Genomic DNA, 21,819 nt, shown 5'->3' on the forward strand with positions numbered 1-21,819 from the left:
GTTTGAGTTGTGTAAATGAAGTTACGCAGCTGTAAATGAGTCTAAAAATATGTCAAATATTTAAGTTTCTAAAATGCAACGAATAGATTCAGCAAGGCGGTTTAAAATAATATAAAGTTGATGATAAAAATGTGCGAATGAAAGTTCCCACCGGACCAAAAAAACTAAAGAATTAAGGTAACGGGAAAAAAACAGCGATGCAATTTCCGTTTAAGCCCTTTCACCTGTAAAATAAATACTACACTGGAACATTGTTGTGTTTCAGTTGCGGCCTATAAAATAGGAGGATTTAAAGTGTGGTTTTAATTTTGTAAGTTGGTAAGTGTAAGTAAGTTTGCTTATATTGACACACAACTTCACAGTAAAAAAAAGTGTAAAATACATCTAGGCGAGTAAAAACACCATATAAAAAGTGCTCAAATTATTTTAATTAATTTGTTACATGACGTGCGCTGTACTTTTCTGATGTGAAGTTTTAGTATTACTTGTATATTTTGAGTTTGCAAACAAAATATTTTTAAAAGTTTTGATTCTGTTTTGAAATGTCTTTAGGAAATGGCAGTTTTATTCTGGAAATCACCGACCGGAAGTTTTCTGTGTTGTTGCGGCTGGCTGTGACAAGCGGAGGGAAGCTAGCACAACTCTGTTTAACAAGGCTCTTTAAGGATTTAAAGATTTAAGGCTGATAACGGAGTGTGGAAATTAGTAAATGTGTCTGTTAAGTCTGATTCGTACCCGCTTGTCTTCGCACTCCGATTGAAGACAATGAGCGACTGTTTATTGATGCGGGGCTAGCTGGCTAGCACGCTAGCTAACGTTACTTGTAATGTAACGTTGGCGTTGAATGGTTAAAGCTGAGTTAATAAAAATAACATTAGAGGAGACGAAAGAAACTATCAAGCAAAGCAACAAGCGGCCAGTTTAACCGCTACAGAGCAAAACAACATCAGTATATGACAGTTAATTACGGTAAACGAAGCGTTTTGCGTGTTATGTAACAGTATAAATCTCCGTCGTCAGTGTTTATCCGCCCGTCACTTCACCATCATCATGCCTTTCTTGTTCCTGGAGCGGTTCCCGTGGCCCAGTTTACAGACCTACACGGCGCTGAGTGTTGCCCTGCTGGCCGGGACCGCCCTGACCGTCTACTCGGGAGTCGGAGACTCCCGCTCTCAGTTTATGTCGGAGGACACCCACAGTCACCCGGCCCACAGCTCCAGGATCAGCCGCTACATCAGGGAGGGTGGACAGTACCTGAGTGCAGGGTATGGGGACGTGGCTGCAGATGTCCTGCTGTACCTGCTGACTGACAGTGTCTTTGTTTGGGTGAGTGCATACACAGGTACAGAGGGTTAGGGTTAGTATGATGGAAACTGACCAGCAGCAAGACCTGATTTATCATATACAGGGCAGTTTCATTTCCAGCCAGTGCTCTGGAGCCGAAGTTATTATTAGTTGATTTTTTTTGACAGAGATTCGGATTTTTTGATTGACAGGAAATTAATTGACAATAAGTTTGGTAATTGATTAACTGTTTATGTCGTTTTTTTGTCGTTCTCTGTGTGTAGGTGATGGTAAACACCGCCTGCTGTGTCTTGCTGTTGATCGCTAAACTGATCCAGTGTGTTGTGTTCGGGCCTCTCCGTGTCAGTGAAAAACAGGTGCGTGTTTCTGCTACTACTTTTAGCTCCAGATTTGTCCCAGGTGACGTCTGTTTGCCCCTAACAGGTACAACTGTTTAGCTCTGAGTTTTGTTGGTGATCCATGTAGAAAGAGCCAAATTAAGGGGATGATATAAAAGGAAACAGAGATTAGTGGTATCATAAGATGCAGCACAAATTCTGAGCATTTCTGATTTTACACAAACCTGCTGTTTGTTTGTTTTTTTTCTGCAGCAACTGAAGGACAAGTTCTGGAACTTTATCTTCTACAAGTTCATCTTCGTGTTCGGGGTCCTGAACGTCCAGACGGTGGAGGAGGTGGTGATGTGGTGGCTCTGGTTCGCTGTGCTGGTCTTCCTCCATCTCCTGGTTCAGCTCTGCAAGGACCGCTTTGAATATGTAACGTTTACAACAAAATCATGCACAACCACAGACTGTGAATGACAGTGTTTATTTTATTCCTGGGATTTCAGAGTGTGCAGTGTTTGCTGAGAATCTGAAGCTTCGGAAACAGGGGTTAGATATGAATCTTAATATGCCCATTAGATTTAGATTTTTCTGCTACATGAGTGGGATTTTTGTCACATGAGTCATGGGAATAATCCAGAATCACCCTGTGGTTGATTCAGAGCATTGAGTGTTCTGAGTTTATCCTTGAACCTGAGGACTGACTAACCCTGCTCATGAGTTCAGCTGTAATCTATTCTGTGTTTTTTTTTTTTTTTTTGTGTGTGTGTTCCTCCAGCTGTCCTTCTCTCCAGCCACTCCACTGTCCAGCCATGCGCGGGTGCTGCTGCTGTTGGTGGTGCTGCTGTCGTGCTGTGGTGGTCTGGCTACGCTTTGCAGCCGCCTGGCTCGCAGTCAGGGCCGCCACACGGCCGCGTTCATGGCTGCTGAGGTGAAAAACCTTCTCTGATTTTACTGTGAAACTGAAGCTTTTATGGCTTGTACAGGTTGTTTTCAGGTCCCCCCGAAAAAAAAGTTTCAAGGTAGATAATCTAAATGCATGGTCCCACTGTGGAGCTAAACTGCACCAATAACAATATTTTACTGTTGCACAATAATATGTGCATTTACTACAGCACTTCTAGACAAGAGATTTATAGATCTAATAAATAAAACGTAGGCCTCTTGGACTTTTATTGCACACAAATTAGATTTAAACTCTGAAGTAAGTGAAGTTTTGAAGGGATGCTTTAAGTTTTGTCACTGTGCTTACTGTGTTTTAATGTGTGAAGCTTCAGATCTTTTCTTGGCACAAACAGAAAGAACGCATCACAGCTTCATAAGGCTTCATCCATCTGTCACTACTGTTCCCTTCTTCTGCATAATTGAAGTTTTGAAAACCTTGATCAGGTGTGCTCAGACAGAGCTGGTTAATGAAGCTCCATCTCACTTGATCTACTCTCTGTGTTTCAGTGTATGTTGGTGACTGTGAAGACCACGCACGTGATGTTTCGGTAGGTGAAATAGGTTCATGTTCATGAAGAGTCACGTTTTTATGCCTTTGGAAACACAGCAGAAGAAAATCAACAAAGCTTAACAAAGCCAAGTCTGTTGGTCTGGTCTTTCACCACAGACTCACTGCTTTTGCTGATGTTGAGCTTCAGGTGATTGTTGTTGCACCATGGGATGAAGCTCTCTGTCAGTTTTTCTGTACAGATAGTCTCTAAGTGAAGACATCATGTTTCTCACTGGAAGTTATTCACTGGAATCACATGTGTTTTTTGCCAAAAAGGACACTTAATACCTTTTTCTTAAATTCCTTCACAGTCTTCACTTCATAGATATGATGAGTCTGGACAGACGTGGCTGTAAACTGCATCTCGACTGTTTGACGGAGGCAGACAGCTGCGTGTGTGGTTTCATGGCAGGGTCTGTATGTTGTTTTTGTCTGTGCAGGTATTCCATTCACCTGTGGGACATGAATCAGGAGGGCAGCTGGGAGAATAAATCCTCCTACATTTACTACACCGACCTGCTGATGGTGCTGCTCTTACTGGGCCTTGACCTGCTGCATCACATCCACATGCTGGTCAGTTCAATGGAAATTCATTTTACATTCACTTTTCTGCTGGATTTTATTCTCTGGAATACATTTTATTTATTTATTTATTTGCAATAAGAGAGTTTTAGTTTTTACATTTTATCTTTAGTTACAGCTCAGTCGAAAAATTGGACATTTTGAATTTTAAATCATGTTTCAGACAAGTGTTTCGTATCACCCCTCTTAGTTTTTATCAGCAGAGGAACCAGTGTTGGGTCTGTTCGTCAGAAACAAATGAAAGAAGTAACATGTTTATAGTTACATGTTTATATGATGCTGTCATTATAACAAATGCATGATTCTTCTTTCAGTGTATATATATATATACAGACATATACAGTACATATTACATCCATGATGACAGAAATAAAATCTCTAAAACAAGAAAAGAAACTGAAACTCTTTGGACCGTGTGTTTACAGTGTAGTGTGTTTTATTACCTGCAGGCAGCTGAGACAGTTACTCGGTTCACCATCCAAACTATTGATCTAATCATTTCCTCCTCAGTTTTTTGTCTCCTAACAGGTAAATTCCTTTGTTTTTGTGTCTCTCAGCTCTTCAGTAACATCTGGCTGTCCATGGCGAGTCTGGTCATCTTCATGCAGCTTCGTTTCCTTGTTCAGGAGGTTCAGAAGAGAATCCGCCGCCACCACAACTACCTGCGAGTGCTCCGCAACATGGAGACCAGGTCAGTATCACGGGAGCGTCACAGTATCAGACTGTCAGAGTCACAGTGTCAGGACATCACAGAACTGTCTCTGGCAGTTAAAGCGTGGCCACCAAGCTGTAGAGGTAAATAAACTACATCAGGAAATGCTCCATAAATGGATGTTGTGTTCTCTTGTCAGGTTTTCTGTAGCGTCTGCCGAGGAACTGGCTGCCAATAACGATGACTGTGCCATCTGCTGGGACGCGATGAGTTCAGCTCGGAAACTGCCCTGTGGTCACCTGTTCCACAGGTCAGAACAAATCCTCTTCTTATGATTGGTTAGTGGAGCTTTAGGTGCTTTTTATTATCAGGACTACCGTGAAACAATTTAATGAAGAGAACACTCATAATCTGCTGCATCCACATTTTAGCAAATAAACATAACTTTAAAAACAAAAAATGAAAACGTAGAACTGTGACTGACTGACTGATGCCTTCATGTGCTCTGGAAAATGTGGTAATTACAATTTTAGGGTACGTTAGTTAGTTAACAGAGCTGAAAGCTACTGGGAAACATTATGATGATGGGTTAGATTAATGAGTGAACAAACACCATCAGGAAACATAATGATGAGTTTAATAAAGGACGAAGAAAAGCCACAAGCGAATCATTATAATAATGCAATACAGTAAAGACTAAGTGACTAACACAGTGAAGAGAAGCCATATAATAAAGAAAAGAGTTGTCATTCAGTAAATACAGATTGTTAACACAGAATGTTTGTGTGTCCTCAGCTCATGTCTGCGCTCCTGGCTCGAGCAGGACACGTCATGTCCGACATGCCGGATGTCCCTGAACATCGGAGAAGAGGGGGAGGGTCATGCGGAGAGGGAGACCAGGGAAGCCGTCCCCGACAACATGGCTGCCGGACCCGGAGCCGACGCTCGGCCGCACCTCAACCAGCTAAACCACTTCTTCCACTTCGATGGTGAGACTGGGAACCACATCCAGTTTCTGTTCAGCTTCTGGACTTTAATGAAAATAATCATCAGGAGAAAGTCTTTAGGATTCAGACAGAATTTCACAGCAGTCCTACAGGTCACCCACGGGTGGTCACTATTTAAATCTACTCTCTATATTCACCTTTCTACACTTACACCATAGTTCTGTTATCATTCTTGTCCTGTGCTCGTCAGTGGGAGGCTCTGACCTTTGACCCTGCTGTGTTCCCAGGTTCCCGTATTGCCAGCTGGTTGCCAAGTTTCTCAGTGGAAGTTATGGCCACAACCAACTTTTTGGGTATTGCACCGACCAACCCATCTCAGATCAACACCATGGTCAGTCTACAGAGGACAGGACAGGGGACAGCATGATGTCTCATGTGGTCAGATCATTGAGATCAGCTCGCTCTCTCTCTGTCTGTCTCTGTTTGTCAGGCTCAGCAGGTCCAGGAGATGTTTCCTCAGGTTCCCCTCCAGCTGATCCTGCAGGATCTGGAGATCACTCAATCCTTGGAGGTCACGACTGACAACATCCTGGAGGGACGTATCCAGACCGCTGCCCCACCACTGGTCAGTCCACTGAGGAAAGGTTTTTTGTGGAAAAACGTGTTTATATTCCTCAAACTAAGGCATCTAAAAAGTCACTGTTTACACTTCTTACTTTCTGAGGGACAAAATATTTGTTGTAGAACAGATCCATACTACAGGGTGTTGTTAACAATCGATTGTTTTAGTAATTTTTAGTAATTTAGTCATTTACTCCTTAGTTCAAGCTTCTTGATCTGAGCATCTTTTGGTTTTGGGCTGCTGCTCGAACAAAAGAAGCCATTTGAAGATGTTATGTCAGCTTTTAGGAGATTTTATCAGCTGGATTTTGCTGATAAAAAAAAAAAGATAAGATTTAATACATCATTAATAAGACTGTCACCAACTTGAAACCAGCTATTAAAAGCGAACTGTTGGTGTGAAGGAGGAGATACTGTCCTGGAGCAGAGAGTTTTTTTTGTCCTCTTTAAAGACACTTTTGATAACAAAACAACCAAACATGAAACACTAATGGATAAAAAAAAGAATTGTGTTTAGATCAAAATTACATTTGATCAATAAGGAAACAAGGAAAATTCTGTCCTTTGCTGTTATTGTGTTAATATCATCCATGAAATATCTTAAAACACAGTTTCCTCTGTCATCAGGCCGTGGAGCAGCCGGTCATACAGGTGACTCCTCCACCTGAGGATGAGGGCGGAGCCAGCAGCGAGTCAGAGCTGGAGGAGGAGGAGGAGGAGGATGAGGATGATGATGATGAGACAGAGGGCATGGAAGAAGATGAAGATGTGGCGGAGGAAGACGATGAGGTGGTGGAGGAGCACATTGCTGTGGAGGATCAGATGGACAAAGACGAGCAGAAGGTGGAGGTTCGGTTTTGTTGGTCAGCGGAGGAACGACAGAAGCTGCTGCTGCAGAGGAAGCAGGAGCTGCTGCAGAGAGCTCGCAGGTACCAGGCTATTTTATGTCCACTTTTACTACTTCTCCAATAAATGTCTCAGCAGTGTGGTCCTTTACCTGTGACCTTCGTTCTCCTCCACAGGGCGTATCTGACCAGGAACACCAGGTCCAGCAAAGGAAACCCAGACGCCTTGGACAGCGACGCTTTGGCCTCCGATCCCATGAACCTGCAACGAGAAACGTTAGCGGCAGCAGCAGAACGACGGCTGCAGAGGCTGTCTGACTTCACCCACTGAGCGCTGACAGGTATCTACTGAACCTAAAGGCTGATGTTCAGACCATCATCCAGTAGCAAGCTCAGAGGATCAGTTGCACGTTTTACAGGTTTTAATCACATCTGCACGTCTCAGTGTTTTTTTCTACCTGGAAAAGTGTCAGATTTCAGGAGTAAACTCTCGAGTCCAGTTTTAATCTGTAGCTTCACGTAGCATCCGTTCCTGTGGTTAAAGGACTGTTTTAGTTACGGTGCCCGTCTGCTTCTCCCTGCTGATCCACAGTGGATCATACAGATCATGTAGCAGATGAACCAGTGAGCAGGAGCACAGATGTGGGTTGTAGGTTTGTGAGGTCTGTAGACTGGACCAACAGACAGAGACTAAACAGTTAGGTACAGACTCGATCCGTCTGTCGCAGCAAGACATCGAATATTATCATTAAGTGCTTCTCAAGAGTCTTAGTTTTTTTTGCTTATTCTTTCTGTTCTTTATAATAAATCTTGACTGTGCTAATTTTAGACTGAATTTTGTTTTGGCATCTTTGACATCTGCTCAGGACGTTTGTCTTCCTGCAGGTGTTTTAATGTTTTTGTTGATGTTCATTTTATTTATGATCCTAGAAGAAAAGCACTGAAATGATAAAACAAAGCAAACTATTTATTTTAGTGTCATAAACTATTTTACAGTATTAAACGGTGTAAGTAATTTTATTTGTACGTTAGAGTTTCTGTTCTGTTACTGCACCGAAGTTCACATCGTTTCTCTTTATATTTTTATTTATTTTCTCATCAACATTTACAAAATTTAAGAGAGTTTTGAAAGACAGAGACTTAAATGGAGAAAACAGTATATGATGTAATCTAATCACTGTTAATGGAAATTTACCTCCTCAGTATTCATTCAGAAATGCTGTTCACCTTAAGATTTTAAGGTGGACTTTCCCCTTCATCTGCCATCATTATTACATAGTCTTAAGATCATAGCAGCAATAATAAATTTTATTTAACATTTTAATGTTTGTTTTTAAAGACTGATAAACAGTCGAACAGTTTAATGATTTTAATGTTAAACGATTTGTTAGTTGTCTGGTTGTTAGTTTTTACTTTTTGGTTACATTGGCTTTATTTTGTTACGTTCACGCTGCATTTCTTGTTTCTGTATCTGTTCATACTTTATGCTTTTGTTTAAAGGGTTTATTGCTTTTTTTGTTGTTTTTTGCACGTTGGCACCTTCAGACTTCCTGTTTACAGACTTTTACAGAAATAAAGTGTTGGACTGAAATTTTGTACAGAGATATAAACATATAAAGACTTTTTGTAAATAAATGAAAACAATGTCATACAGTTCGAGTGTAGGAGCTTAAATTATAAATAAAAATAAGTTTACAATCAGACTTTGCTTTTTTTCTTTCCGGTGGATACCTTTATTCTGATGGGAAAAGCGATGTTTGATTTAAGAGTCCTAAATGATAAGTGGTGATATTCTTTATTTTTCTCATCAATAAATCTCATGAAAACACCTAAACAAATAATTCATGTTTCCTACTGACAAACACTGTTTATCAAAGGCTCTGAGCCACAGAGCTCCACTGTTTCCAAACACATCAGCGATCCACTGTTAAACTGGGTCACATGATCCTTCATCACCATCAATACATACTCTGTGTTTATTCTGATTGAGTCGCTCACTCACACACACACACACACACACACCATTCGGCTGTCCAAAAAAATTGCTACAGCACGAACTGTGGATTACTTTTTTAAAAATTATTTTAATACACAGACTATATAGTAAGGCTTCAAAATATAAAAAAAAGTCATAGTATAATGAGGCTTCAAAATTTCACAAAAAATGTCATAGCTCTTTCAAGATCTGCTCAGCAGCAGCTGTACCGGCTCTTGATAGTGACCCTGTTTTTTCTGCTTTTTCTACAAATTTTCAGCGTAACCTTCAGTGTGTGACAAACAGGTTAACATATGAATGTAAGTTGTTACTAGAATTACAACCTTACAGTAAATATGGCAGTGTAAATGCGATGGCAAAGGAGCGTCTTCGCAGCCACGGACTGCTACGCCAGGATGCCCCCGCGGCCTATGATGCAGTGGGACCAACCACCCACACCGGCCATTGCTGGAGGGTACAGAAGTTTTGTAAGGGTAAGAGGAGCCAAGCTAAAGGCTAACTCATGGAGGACCCCTCTACCGTGCATTCTGTTCGCCATTGTACACTCCCTCAAAACAAAACTGGATTTCTTACAACTGGACCCAGGGGTGGGCGATATGGCAAAAATATACACTGGACCTAGCCTACAGCAACACCAAAGAGGCATTCAGAGCAGTACCCCACCCCCATCTCGGCTCCTCTGACCACCTCTGACCACCTCTCCATCACACTCCCCAGCCTCCCTGGGAAAGTCTATGCCAGGGTGCTAGAGAGGAGGATCCGGCCAATAGTCAAACCTTGGATCCAGGACCTTCAGCATGTACTGGGGCGGTTTGCAGCCAAGTGTGAAGCAGCTGGGATGAGAATCAGCACCTCCAAGTCTGAGGCCGAGGTTCTCAACCGGAGAAGGGTGACTTGCCCCCTCCAGGTTGGAGGACAGTTCCTGCCTAGGATTATTTTGCATTGTCCACTGCTCTGACTCTCTCTCAGTTTTCTTTGTTGAACTGTGGCTATCCTATTTCCCCTAGGGGATGTAACACCTTTGCTCTTCACTCTGATGACCCACAACTGCGTCTCCAGATCCACTACCAACAGTCTAATCCTCAGCGTTGATAAAAACGAAGGAGATGATTGTGGACTTCCGGAAGAACCAGCCCTGCCACTCCCCACTGCTAATTGACAACACAGCAGTGGAGGTGGTGGGTGGGTTCCTGGGGGTGCACCTAACAAACAGACTAACCTGGTCTGACAACACCATGTCTCTGGTGAAACGAGCACAGCAGCGTTTACACTTCCTCCGCAGGATGAGAAGATCACACCTCCCTCCTCCCATCCTCACCACCTTCTACAGAAGCACCATAGAGAGTGTACTTACAAACTGTATCTCTGTGTGGTGCTGCAGCTGCACAGCTGCAGACAGGAAAAGCCTCCAGAGGGTGGTGAGGACAGCGGAGAAAATCATCGGGGCCTCTCTTCTTTCGGCCCAGGTCACTGGACACAAACGCTGCCTGTCTCAGGCTCACAACATCACCAGAGACAACTCACACCCACATCACAGACTGTTCTCGCTTCTGGCCTCTGGAAAGAGGTACCGCAGCATCAGAAGCAGAACAATTTTTTTTTTTTTTTTTTAACATCTATGCACTGTAGTTTATACTCTCGCAGTGTGCAACAATATAATTCAATTCAATTCAATTCAATTTTATTTATATAGCGCCTTCCACAATCAAAATTGTCTCAAGGCGCTTTACAGAGACCCAGAGCCTGACCTTATTTTGTTTTTCTTTCTCCACCTCTAAATATTGTGATCTTCTGAGCTGGTGCAACAAAATCTCGTTCCTAATACATACCTGAACGTAAAGAGGAATGACAATAAAGTTCTCTAAATCTGAATCTTTTATTAGTTGCTTTGTTAATATTAATTATTGAATTTCTTTAAAAAAAACAAAAACAAATAATAATAATCATCATCCCTTCTTTTCATCCAGGCCCATAATGTTGATCAGCCTCAGACTTCATCCTGTCATTCATTTCTTTTTTCTCCTCTGAATCAATGCGTCGCCTTCATCCAACCCTCCTCTGTCATACTGAGGTTGAATGTAACTCCTCCGTCCAGCAGGGGGCAGCCACACCTCACTATCGTTTTCAGGTCTTCGTTTCCTGTTGAATCCTGCAGCTGAAGCATTAATATTTGTGCCTGATGTGTCTGTCACATCTCAGCAGCCAGAGGCCTCTCTCAGATTACAGTCGCCACAGGCAGCTCACCATTATCATTTCTAATTACTATAATTATTAGAGACGCTTTGGGGGCAAAATCTCGATCTTGCTCGTGTGCATCTGTAACATCATCACAGAGCACAAAGAAAATCAGCCTTTTTCTGACTAACAGCATCATTAAGGAAACGGTGAATGGAGTCTTCAGAGGCTTCTGGTGCACGAAGATTCAGCTTAATGTGTCTCTGATATCAAAGATTCGTCGTTTAACACTTTTTACAAGAAGTCTGCACAACACTGTGGTACATTAAAAAACAAATCAATTACAAACTCAGCAACTTTACACTAAACCCACATTTTTGAGTTTGAGTTTCTGCTCTTCCGGGTCTATTTATGAAGCCAAACAGGTGATTTTTCTTCTTAAACAATAAGGATGATGGTGTGTCAATATTTGAATGAAGTTTCTGAATTCACACTGAAACAGTGTTTAAAGAGGGAGACGTGTCGGGGCCTGATTACTTAGCTGACAGGTGACATTTAATTAAACTCACCTCAGCTTCCTGTTCTTCGTCTCACTCAGGATCTCTGGACTCAGACGGCGGCCGAGCTGTAAACAGGCCACTCAGAAACCCGATGACACAGATGCAATGTTTTTTTTTTTTTTTAATGTATTCATTTATGCTCACATGGTTCCCGTCACACAGGGATGTTAAAGCTTTAGGTCATGGAAAACTACAGGTTTCAACTTTCCCATGCTCACCCACTTTACTGACCAGAGAGTCCAGATCTCTGCAGGGTTTATCAGACTCCAGGTAGACTTCAGAGGCAAAAAGGCCCAGTGAAGCTGGAGAATCATGGACTCCTTGATCTGCTTTACTCAGGGAGATTAGAGGCGAGTCGGAGAGTTCAGTCATGTTGTCTTTGCCCAGAACTCGGTCGGTTCACTCCTCAGATGTGAAACGGTTCATAAAACACAGCTGGTTCTGAGTCTGGGATTCCTGACTCACACAGCAGCTTTTTAGGATTCAGGCCGATGGTGGGCAGCAAGGTTCAAAGTAAAGGGCTGCGAGGTTTTGAAGTGAATGAAATAAACTGAAGACATTTTGAAAGAATTTTTCTCTAAAGCCACGAAGATACATGTTCAGAGGAGGGTTTATTCTGACTGAATAAATCTGGGATATATTTCACCGAGGCTGCTGATTTCAGCTGTGACACTGTTCTGTGTCTGAGTGACTGTGTTTCACAAACCAAACTTTGACTTTAAGCTTCAATTAAAGAGTCAAAACATTGAAAAACTTAGTCTGCAGTTTTTAAATAAAGTTTGTCACTGTGTAAATAACAGTGTTGGAAGAATAGTAAAGTCTAAAATATCACTGCGGCTGCATTAAGAGGAACCGAACCTTTATTCCTCCTCCACCAAACCCACCACATGTATGAGCAGGTGACTTTCTCCTGTCAGCCTCTGAACCCAGGTTCATCCATCAGCAGATAGTGAAGCATGTCTCACTGCCATGTGCCTCAGGATACTTCAAATCAACTAGTTCATACAATATGTCTTTGAATCAAGACTAAAGTCAATAGCTGTCAGTGGCTGCACTGGGGGGGGGAGGGCTCACACTTCCTCCCATGTTGTGTATTTGTAACCTTCATGCAACAAAGAACTGGAATAAGGACAACGCAGCACACTTTAATAGTCTCTCCTTCTTCTCTCTTGACAGACTGTCATGGTGTTGCGTTCAGTAGTTGTGTGAGGAATGAAAAAAAAAGAGCTGGAGAGAAGCTAAAGATCAAATCCAGTCCACTTTCACAGCTCTGCAGACGAGGCTGCTCACTGCGAACACGAGGTGTCAGATGCTGACTGACGATGGGACGCAGACACAGAACTTTCTTCCACTCCAGCTGAAGCTGGACTTCAGACATGTTGATCTTCGACTCGGCCACTGAACCCTGAAGATCGTGAAGCTCCGAACAAACAGGTCTGAGGCTTCTTCCTGATACAGTTTCAAACTGGGCAGACAGAAGCACTCAGCGTTGCTGTTCTGTGAACTTGTTGTTGCTCCCCAGTATTTTCACTTCACAACAGCATCACATGCAGCTGTCTGAGACAGAAGTTTGATGAAGTGACTTATTGCAGAGACGTGGTTCAGTGACAGTGTTTGTCACTGGAGGCTTCAGGGCTGAGCGCTTGATTTGATGCAACTGTTAGCAGTGGGAGTGGGTGGAAGTGTCCACATACTTTTAGGCATGAAAAAACACTAAACAAACAGAGGTGTCATAACATCTACAACATGGATGCAAGTTGCCCAGAAACAAGACAACAAACAAAAGGCTGTCTCATTATTATATTTCCCTTTCTGACATTGATCCACAGAAACAAGCAGAAAAACACGAGTGTCTGAAGGAAAAATTCTCTGCAGATCATTCACCTTCTTGAAACACTGCATGATGACACCACTGATCATCTCTTTAAAAACCGAGATCAAAACACTGAGATCAAAACAGTTTGGATTTTCAGAGAAGAGAAGAAGAGAGTGAAGATACAAGATTAAGCCAAAGACAAACAGAGAGAAAGATTAAAGAAAAAGAAAACAGCATCAGCTTGTTTAATTTGACGCTATAGGACAGTTAAGGTGATTCAAACAAACATCACAGTGAGGATGAGCAGGTAAAAGACTGAACAGAGGATCTGTGCATCTTGTTTCATGTGGTTTTTAGAGTGGTTTTGTGTCTCCGGGTCCCATCGCTACCTTTGACTCTAACTGAGTGTAGTGTAATTTTCCTGTGGCGATCAATAAAGTTTTTCTGATTTTGACTCCAAACAGGAGGAGCCCACAGCTGAAACGACAAACTGAGGTTTTCAGTGGACTTTTCCTTTACATTCAGTCCTGTGGCTTTAAGTTTCTGCTCTTTGTTCTGAGATGAACTTCATGCTCCATGCTGTGGTAAAGCTGTTGATGAGGCGTTCACTGTTTGATTAACTCTCTCTATCCAAAGCAATACAGCAGCTTCATCTCCTCCATTTTCAATGTTTATAGGTCCAGGGGGAACAAACACTCCGACCCTGACAGAGCGAGAGCCTCGCTCAGCTTCCTGAGCTGCAGACCTTCTTCCATCAGTCCGACTTCCCTCTGCTCCATCACACTGTGTTTTTAAGGGTTGGAGGGCGTTTCCTCCAGTCAGAGCAGTCAGAGCTGATCTTCTCCTCAGGAAACACTTCACAGCTTTGTCTCTGCTCGTTCTTTGCGTTCTCTAATTAACTCTGGATTTTTGATCACTTGGGGGCAAGTTGTGAATACAGAACTGACATATTACCACCTTTTATGTTGAAATGTGATGATCCTTCATCTGGAGTGGTCTCTGAGTCCACCCGAGGACTCTAAGTCCAGTGCTCCCTCTCTTTTAACTCTGTGTTTGGTCTCCACCATCTCCTGAGGGAAATATCTGGCTCTTCAGCTTCTAAATGTTCCACCATGTTCAGCAGCTGCTCTGACTGAGTCTGTCTGCTGTTTGCTGCTGAGCAGGTCGAGGACAGAGGCTGTTTACAGATGTTTCTCTGAGAAACATCTGCTGCTGCAGACAAACACGACACTGTGAGAGCCGAGAGAGTGAAGCAGGACACTGAAGCTGTGGACAGATAAACGATGAGCTGAGACTTAAACAGCTGACCGTTAATCTTTGGTAATAATCTCCAAATCCAATACAAAACAAAACAGAGCCAGTGATGTTACTGTGATGCAACACACACACACACACACACACACACACACACACACACACACACACACACACACACACACACACACACACACACACACAGACACAGAGTTTGTAGAACCACAGAGTCAAAAACAAACTGCTACAAAACACAACTAAAGAAGTTTAGCAGCTGTGCACATGAGGTCTGGAATGTAGATGTTTAAATAAAGGTTTTAAAACGTGTTTACGGCCTCAGATGTTTCTCAGTACAAAAAAACCATGAGAGTCTGGTGTTTGTCTCTCAGATTCATCCTCTCAGAGTAAGAGTGTAAATTAAAAACGGGAGATGTAAACGAAGCGTTTGAGTGATTCCACTGTGTGTTATAAAAAACCTGCAGACGCCCGGAGGGAAACACAAACACCATGTGAGACGTGTCAGCCAACACCAAACAGCACATTTGTTAATTACCCCGTATAACCTTCCACAAATTGCCTGTTGTTGCCACCGGTGCTGGAGATAGCTCAGGTCAGAGTGGTGATCCCTCTGCAGGAGTGGGAGTGTTGCTGGGGGTGGCGGCGGTGGCGATGGTGGTGGTGGTGGTGGTGGTGGGGGGGGAACTGTTGTAATACATAGCATCTGAATGCTGAGCAGCTTATCAGCTCGACCATGCCATCGCTCTCTCAGCAGGACTGTGAGCTGCTGAATTGAGTTTTTTTAATTGGTTCTGCTGCGTTCCAGAAGCCGCTGCAGGAGGATCCACGTTGGCTCCGTTTGAAAAACAGCCTGCTGGGAACCCGGCGTGTTGATACTGTTGACACCCAGCTGAGAGGTTCACTCTGTCAATAGTGGGGTCCATTTAGCTGACACAGGTTTGATCCGGGGGCAGAGTAATAAAGGAGAGTACTGTCACGCAGCTACAGGCTGGCTGGGATTTATTATTAACTGAGGATTAATATTAATATTTTCATGTCAAATATTTAAAATCTTTCTGTTATTATGCAGCGTTGAGCAAAAGATGCAGAGGTTTAAGGCAGCTCTGGGTTTTAACGCCCTCAGATTCATCCAACACCGACTCCTGTGACATGAGGCCTGGTGCTGCTAAAACTAATACTGGTGATAATGGAAAAAAAAATATTACAAATTAAATTCATCAACGCCTTCATTTGAATTGTACATGTTCAAATTATGATACTGAACTGGAAACAAAACAGAGGAAGACAGAAAATAAACAAACTGAAGTGTCCTCAGTCCACAGCAGAGTGTTTGAACATGTTTGCTTTCCTCAGAGCATTGGAGCATCAGAGCCTTTTCTCAACTTCAGATTCTATTAAAATGTGTTTTAGACAGAAAACATTCTTTAGAAAGTCAATGGACTTCAACTTTATATATATATGAATATAGTTTTACATACAGTACATTGCAAACAATCTCACCACCACCAAGTACCTCAGTAGACATGATCCTGTGTAAATACTCGTACTCCAGCTCTAAGCATCGTTTGCTGAGGTGCTTCTGTCTGAGCAGGAAATAAAAACCAGCATCAGACAAAGAGCGAAGGACCCGAACGAAAGAGTAAAAGCAGCAGGACGAAACACATCCAGTCCTGTGACATCAAGTCAATAGAAATGAATTTTGTGACAAGGCGGGCTCTGCTGGTCTCAGCTCCTCACTCACTTCCTGTTTCAGGGCTGTGACAGTAAAAGCTCATTTTCAGTTTCTAACAAATCTTACAAAGGTTTGTTATTATTGAATTTATTATTATTGAACTCCTCTTTCATCTGTGCTGCCTCTGCCTCTGTTGAGCCCTCTTCATCCTCTGAAGGGCTCAACTGAGGGTGTGTGTGTGTGTGTGTCTGTTTGTGTGTGTTTGTGTCTCACTTGTCAGATGATGGTAGATATCAGAATCCATAATGAAGATGGAGGATACCTCCCAGAGGATGAGCCGGTTCAGGAGTCGCTGACCTGCATCTCTAAGCAGCAGCTTGGCCCGCTGTCACGACGCTTCTGAGTAATCACAGCTCATGAATCTGTAATCTCTGCAGATGCCAGGGCCCTGACCACACTCTGAGGTCTGGGTACAAACACCACAGACCCTCCTGCTGGCAGACAGCATCACCACTAGTAAATTATCCATTCATCTCACCATGACTGATTTCACAGAAGAAATAAATAAAAATACAGTTGCAGATGTACCGATTTTAGGTGTAGCAATCGTTTGTTCTGTTGTTTTTTTTAGTATGTGTGATTGTCTTTTTATGCTTTCTGCACTGGTACAAATAAAATTCTTCTTATTATGTAGCCCGTCTACCACCTGAATGAGTAGAAAGTGGCCCTGAGTTCTTTAGCCTTACTTAATTTTGGTAGAGTAATTCAGATTATATCAATCTTATAATCAGTTTTGGGAACATAAACCAACTGTACCCATGGAAAATACTTTAATTTGACTGACCTGAGTATAGTAACTTAGGTGTAATGTCTTTTAGCACTAGGGAGCACAGGTAATACCAATACAATGCAATAAACACACACAGAAGGTATTTTAAATTGAAATAATTGCTTATATTAATGAACAAATGAACAAAAAATGTACTTATCATTTTTAGCCCTTGTTATTCCTCACATATATACATAAAAATGGCATTAATACCTTGGAAAATATACAGTACAAACCCAGTCCTTCAAGGGTTTTTCCCACTCACAGAAACACTGCTAAAAAAATACACTAAGCCAGAAGAATACAGTACTACACAATACTTTACCACTACAATAAAACACCTGGTTGCAGGCCTGTATCATCGTGCGTTGAAACCAAAACCTTAGCGGTTCCTTCAGTCTTCAGAGCAGGTAACTGGTCCCTCACCCTGAAACAAAACGGCAGCAAACAAGAAGAGCGACGATGTCAGTCCACAACAAATCAAAACTTTGAGCTAAAAAAACACCCACACTGATTACCTCGCTAACAATCCCTGGAAACACATTAGAAACACAAACTTAGAATCACACGAGGATATAAACACTTTTGTTTATATCCTCGTGGACAGGAAAAAACTCTCCCCGAGCCTCTGTGAAGTTGAAACGTTTCTTTCTACATGAGCTTCAAGAGTAGAATATAAAAAAAGAAAGTTTACACACATATAAGACTATAAACCACAGGAACAGTAAAGTGCTGTCCTTCTCTTGAATACGTCATTAATTAATCAGCAACAGACAGTTGGAGGTCAGTCACGTTTTCCAGTCGCTGACTGTGTTCAGGTCCACATCTCATTTAAGATTAGGACCTGGAGCGGTTTCGTTTGAACCCTACTGCTGTGGGAGGAGATAAATGGACCAGGCCTGGAGGAGGGTTCCTATCCCCCAGACAGTTTGCTCAAGGACAAAGGCCCCTCACCGACACCTCCACTGCTTTCAGGATTCTGTCATGGTGAGGAGGCTGCTGATGGGAAAAGACTGAACCATCTGAAAGAGGAAGGAGTGGAAACATCACTGCCACTGTCAAACATCAGGGGTCACATTTAGGGAAGAAATATCAGACACACACACACACATTCACCAGCTAGTTATAATATATTTAATTATGAATTTAAGATATGTATTTCATTATCTCCTTGCAATATTATATTATGGCTTACAACTTATGAGCGATGTGTAAGAAGACTTTATGTAATTAGAGCGGATTTATTCGAGGCGAGCAGATACAGATCTCTGAACCCTAATTCAACATGGATGGTAATGCTGGCACTTTAATGTTATTACTAGAGCCTTTAAAGTCCAATAAGGGGCCATTTTTTTTTCTCTTTCATTTGCTTTATCTAACCAGACGGTGACATCTGGAGATAATGAACTTTAATTTCTGTCACAGCCGGAGGAAAAAAAAAAAAGAAAAAAAACTGAGCTTGTTTTAAATATTTTATTTTCCAACACAACTTTCAAATGATTCAAGAAGAGCTCATCAGTTGTTATCTCACTGAACCAATATTTTTTTTTCATTGTCAAAGCATAATGTATCAAACGTATCAAAGCAGCACGTATGGCGGCTTAGAAAGTGCCGGAAGCTCACAGAGACACGATGCCGAGCTTTAATCTTTCTAATACACTGGGTTACATCATGTCCTATACTACTACTGCTGCTGCTAATGATGATGATGATGACGTGGCGAACCGCGTCTGTTCAGCTGTCTTCATCTACCATGACCCCAACCTCACTTCTTCTGGAGTGAAGCTCTACTACGAGAGGAACAGGTTGAAAGTTCCACATCAGAAAATTACAAGTGTTCATATCTGATCCGAAACGGACACGAAGTGAAAACCTGATCATCACAGAGAGGTGGGCGACGCATGGAAAGAGGCAGAGAGAGAGAGGAAGCCTGGCTCTGTTTTTATTTTTGAAGGGTTTAACTCTGCAGTATGTTTCACTTCTCTGTGGGTTTTGTTACTCTGCAGCCTCCACAAGGAAATTCACAGGACTTCAGAGTCCTCTTGTTAATTAATGATCCTGCTCATCAGACCAGACTCACACTAGCTGGTTTACAGACTCAGAATCTTCTCAATGTTCAAAGTTCAGATTCACTGTGCAGGAAAATACAGCTTCTGTTTCTCCTCCTGGTGCTGGTAGAAGCATCTATTTAGGGATGAAATGAAGATAAAAACTAGTTGAGACCTACACAGACTGGACAAACCACACATGACGACTGTTTCCAACAAACTGCACAGGTTTTTTTCAGCCTCACAATCAGCAACTAATAACTTCTTATTAGTTCCTGTAAATGAGGTCTAGTCAGAGTGAAATTCCCTGACAGCTGAAGGTCTGTCTGACAGGACAGAGAACAAACCCTCCGACTGAATAAATACAGACAAAATACTAAATCACTGCTCAGTGACCAGAGGATCTGCACACAGACCACAAATCCACTGAGAGTTTCAACCGTCACAACGTCTGGTTGCCAAAACAAACACGAATGACAACCAGCAGCTTCTTCTGTTTAAATGCAGAGACACTTGTTCTGAAAAGGCCAAAAAAGGAGGGAAAAAGCTTTGGTTTGGTGGATCCTGGATGGAGAGGTGAGCAGGACCGTAGAGCCCAGAGAGACCTGGAGCTGAGTGAACTTTATAAAGTCAAGCTGACTTCAGGTGAAGCTGTTTATTTACAGGTATGTGTCCCTGAGCGACACGTAGGTGAAAACTACAAATATATATTAAAGAAAACTCTGAGAATCTGAAGACTTAAGATGAGAAGCTTTATCACACATGATCACCACATGATTTTATCTGCAGACTGTCAAAACCACTTGACTCAGACCGGAACAGACCTGGTCCAGAAGGGAGGCTGCTATAGCGAGGATCTCTGTGCAGAGCCGCCATTTTTACAGTTCAACCCATAGAAAGCAGCTCTCACTTTTTCCACTGGTGTTTCAGCGACTCAAAAACTCACAGCTGAATCCAAAGTGTCTCTTTCTCTGGGCGTTGTTCTAAAGGATTCCTGAGAAAATCAGAAACCTTGAACTGAAGAAGAGATAGTGGAGGCAGACTGAGGGAAAGAAGGTTCACGAGGAAGTAAATTAAACTTTACTTTTTAAATTATTTCCAGTCAGGCTCCTGAAAACTCCTGGAGGAATTACAATTATAAAACTTTGATTGTTAAGACCTAAACAACTTAAAACTTTGTGAATCCACACCCAACTTGTGATAACTGATTGTGTTAATCTTGTTGTGGAGGTTTTGGTAATGTAAGAGTTGCCTGAAATCCGCTGACTTAGCCTCAATAACAGGCTTTAATTAGTACAGAGAGGAAATCTTCTCTTTATTGTAGCTGGTGGTTTGTTAAGTTGCTTTTGTTTTAAAGCATGTCTTAAGTGCAGTGCAATTATTGTTATCATTAAGAAGGTAATGACTTACCCTGCAATTAAAAAAAAAAAAAACAACTCCTGCTGTAACCTTTCAGAACATGGAAAGGTCGTCAGCAGCTCCTTGCTGAGTAAATCTAATCCAGGCATTTAAACACATGCAGTGCGTTTGGCCTCAGCCTGACACCGAACTAATGAGTCACTGCAGAGAGCTTTACCCGGTCGCAGACACAAGGACGCGAACAGTAAACAGCTTAAGAAATAAATAATACATTTATTCATTAATCTTCCAACTTAAAAAAAAAAAACAAACTTAAAATTGGTCAGAAAATGAAAACGGATGATGCTTCCTGTCACATGATGCTGTAGCTCCTTTTGAAACAGAGCTGCAAAACAGAAGCAGTGATTTCAAGAGCTGCTTGTTCGTTAGTGAACTCAGCTGTTTTCAACAAATGAAAAATCAGCATAAAAGATTAAACCACGTGACTCAGAAAATATCTGGTTCTTTGATAAATCTTCAGGGAACAAGACACTGTGGAAGAGAACTACAACACCCAAGATGCATTTTGACATCTTGGGTGTATACACACCTATACACCTGTTTCACTAACAGTGGCTGAGGCTCACTTCACAGCTCTGTGTGCTCTACTGTTTGTGAGGGTCAAAGACATTTTATCATGCAGTTAATTCCCAGCGACTCACAGATGTGCTGAAGTGACAGAAATCTTGTCACGTTGCCTCATAACAGCGTTTTGTATTTATCTGCACATTAGCTGTAGCTAAGATTATGAAAATGCGGGATTAGCTAACCTTAGCTGGAGATAAAGCTGTGGAGATTCTTGATTGTTTTTATTAAAAACCAGATATTTATCTCTTCATAATAATGGAACACAGACTGGTCTGTTTGTGTTCTGTGGCTAATCCACAGACCCCCCCCTGTCAACAAACTCTCTGTTTGAAAGCAGATCCGGTGAAAATTTGACATTGAGGTCGGTGGATTATCCAGATTAACTGGGACACTGTTTCTGGAAAGATGTTGCTGCTGCGAGCACAACAAACAAAATTTAATGAATGTCAAAGACAGAAAACCTCAAAACCAAAACTATCTGAATGACTAAACACCACATCTGTGCAGTTTGGGTGATCTGAAGCTTCAATGGGATTTTAACCAGGCAGCAAGTCGGATGTGTTGTAAACTAAGTTTATTCCTTTATTACTTTCTGTTCACCAAGTGAACGAAGCACCCACAAACTCACAAAACATGCACTAGAGATGCTGGGGCAGAGGGCTGCCTTCTACCCCAGCTCCCGGGGAGGCGCATCT

General features: G+C 42.1%; 1 protein-coding gene across 1 annotated transcript; it reads left to right on the forward strand.

Moving 5' to 3' along the window:
- Window positions 1-90: 90 nt before the first annotated feature.
- Window positions 91-8,471, forward strand: amfra (autocrine motility factor receptor a). Its single transcript, XM_041037558.1, has 13 exons — window positions 91-1,326; window positions 1,569-1,661; window positions 1,896-2,060; window positions 2,407-2,559; window positions 3,081-3,121; window positions 3,564-3,696; window positions 4,263-4,396; window positions 4,557-4,667; window positions 5,153-5,346; window positions 5,592-5,695; window positions 5,795-5,929; window positions 6,553-6,854; window positions 6,948-8,471. The coding sequence occupies exons 1-13, from the start codon at window positions 1,051-1,053 to the stop codon at window positions 7,099-7,101; spliced, it is 1,995 nt and encodes a 664-aa protein (XP_040893492.1). The 5' UTR covers window positions 91-1,050; the 3' UTR covers window positions 7,102-8,471.
- Window positions 8,472-21,819: the final 13,348 nt, after the last annotated feature.

This window comes from Toxotes jaculatrix, chromosome 5 (assembly GCF_017976425.1).
Source record: "Toxotes jaculatrix isolate fToxJac2 chromosome 5, fToxJac2.pri, whole genome shotgun sequence".
Taxonomy (NCBI): Eukaryota; Metazoa; Chordata; class Actinopteri; family Toxotidae; genus Toxotes; species Toxotes jaculatrix.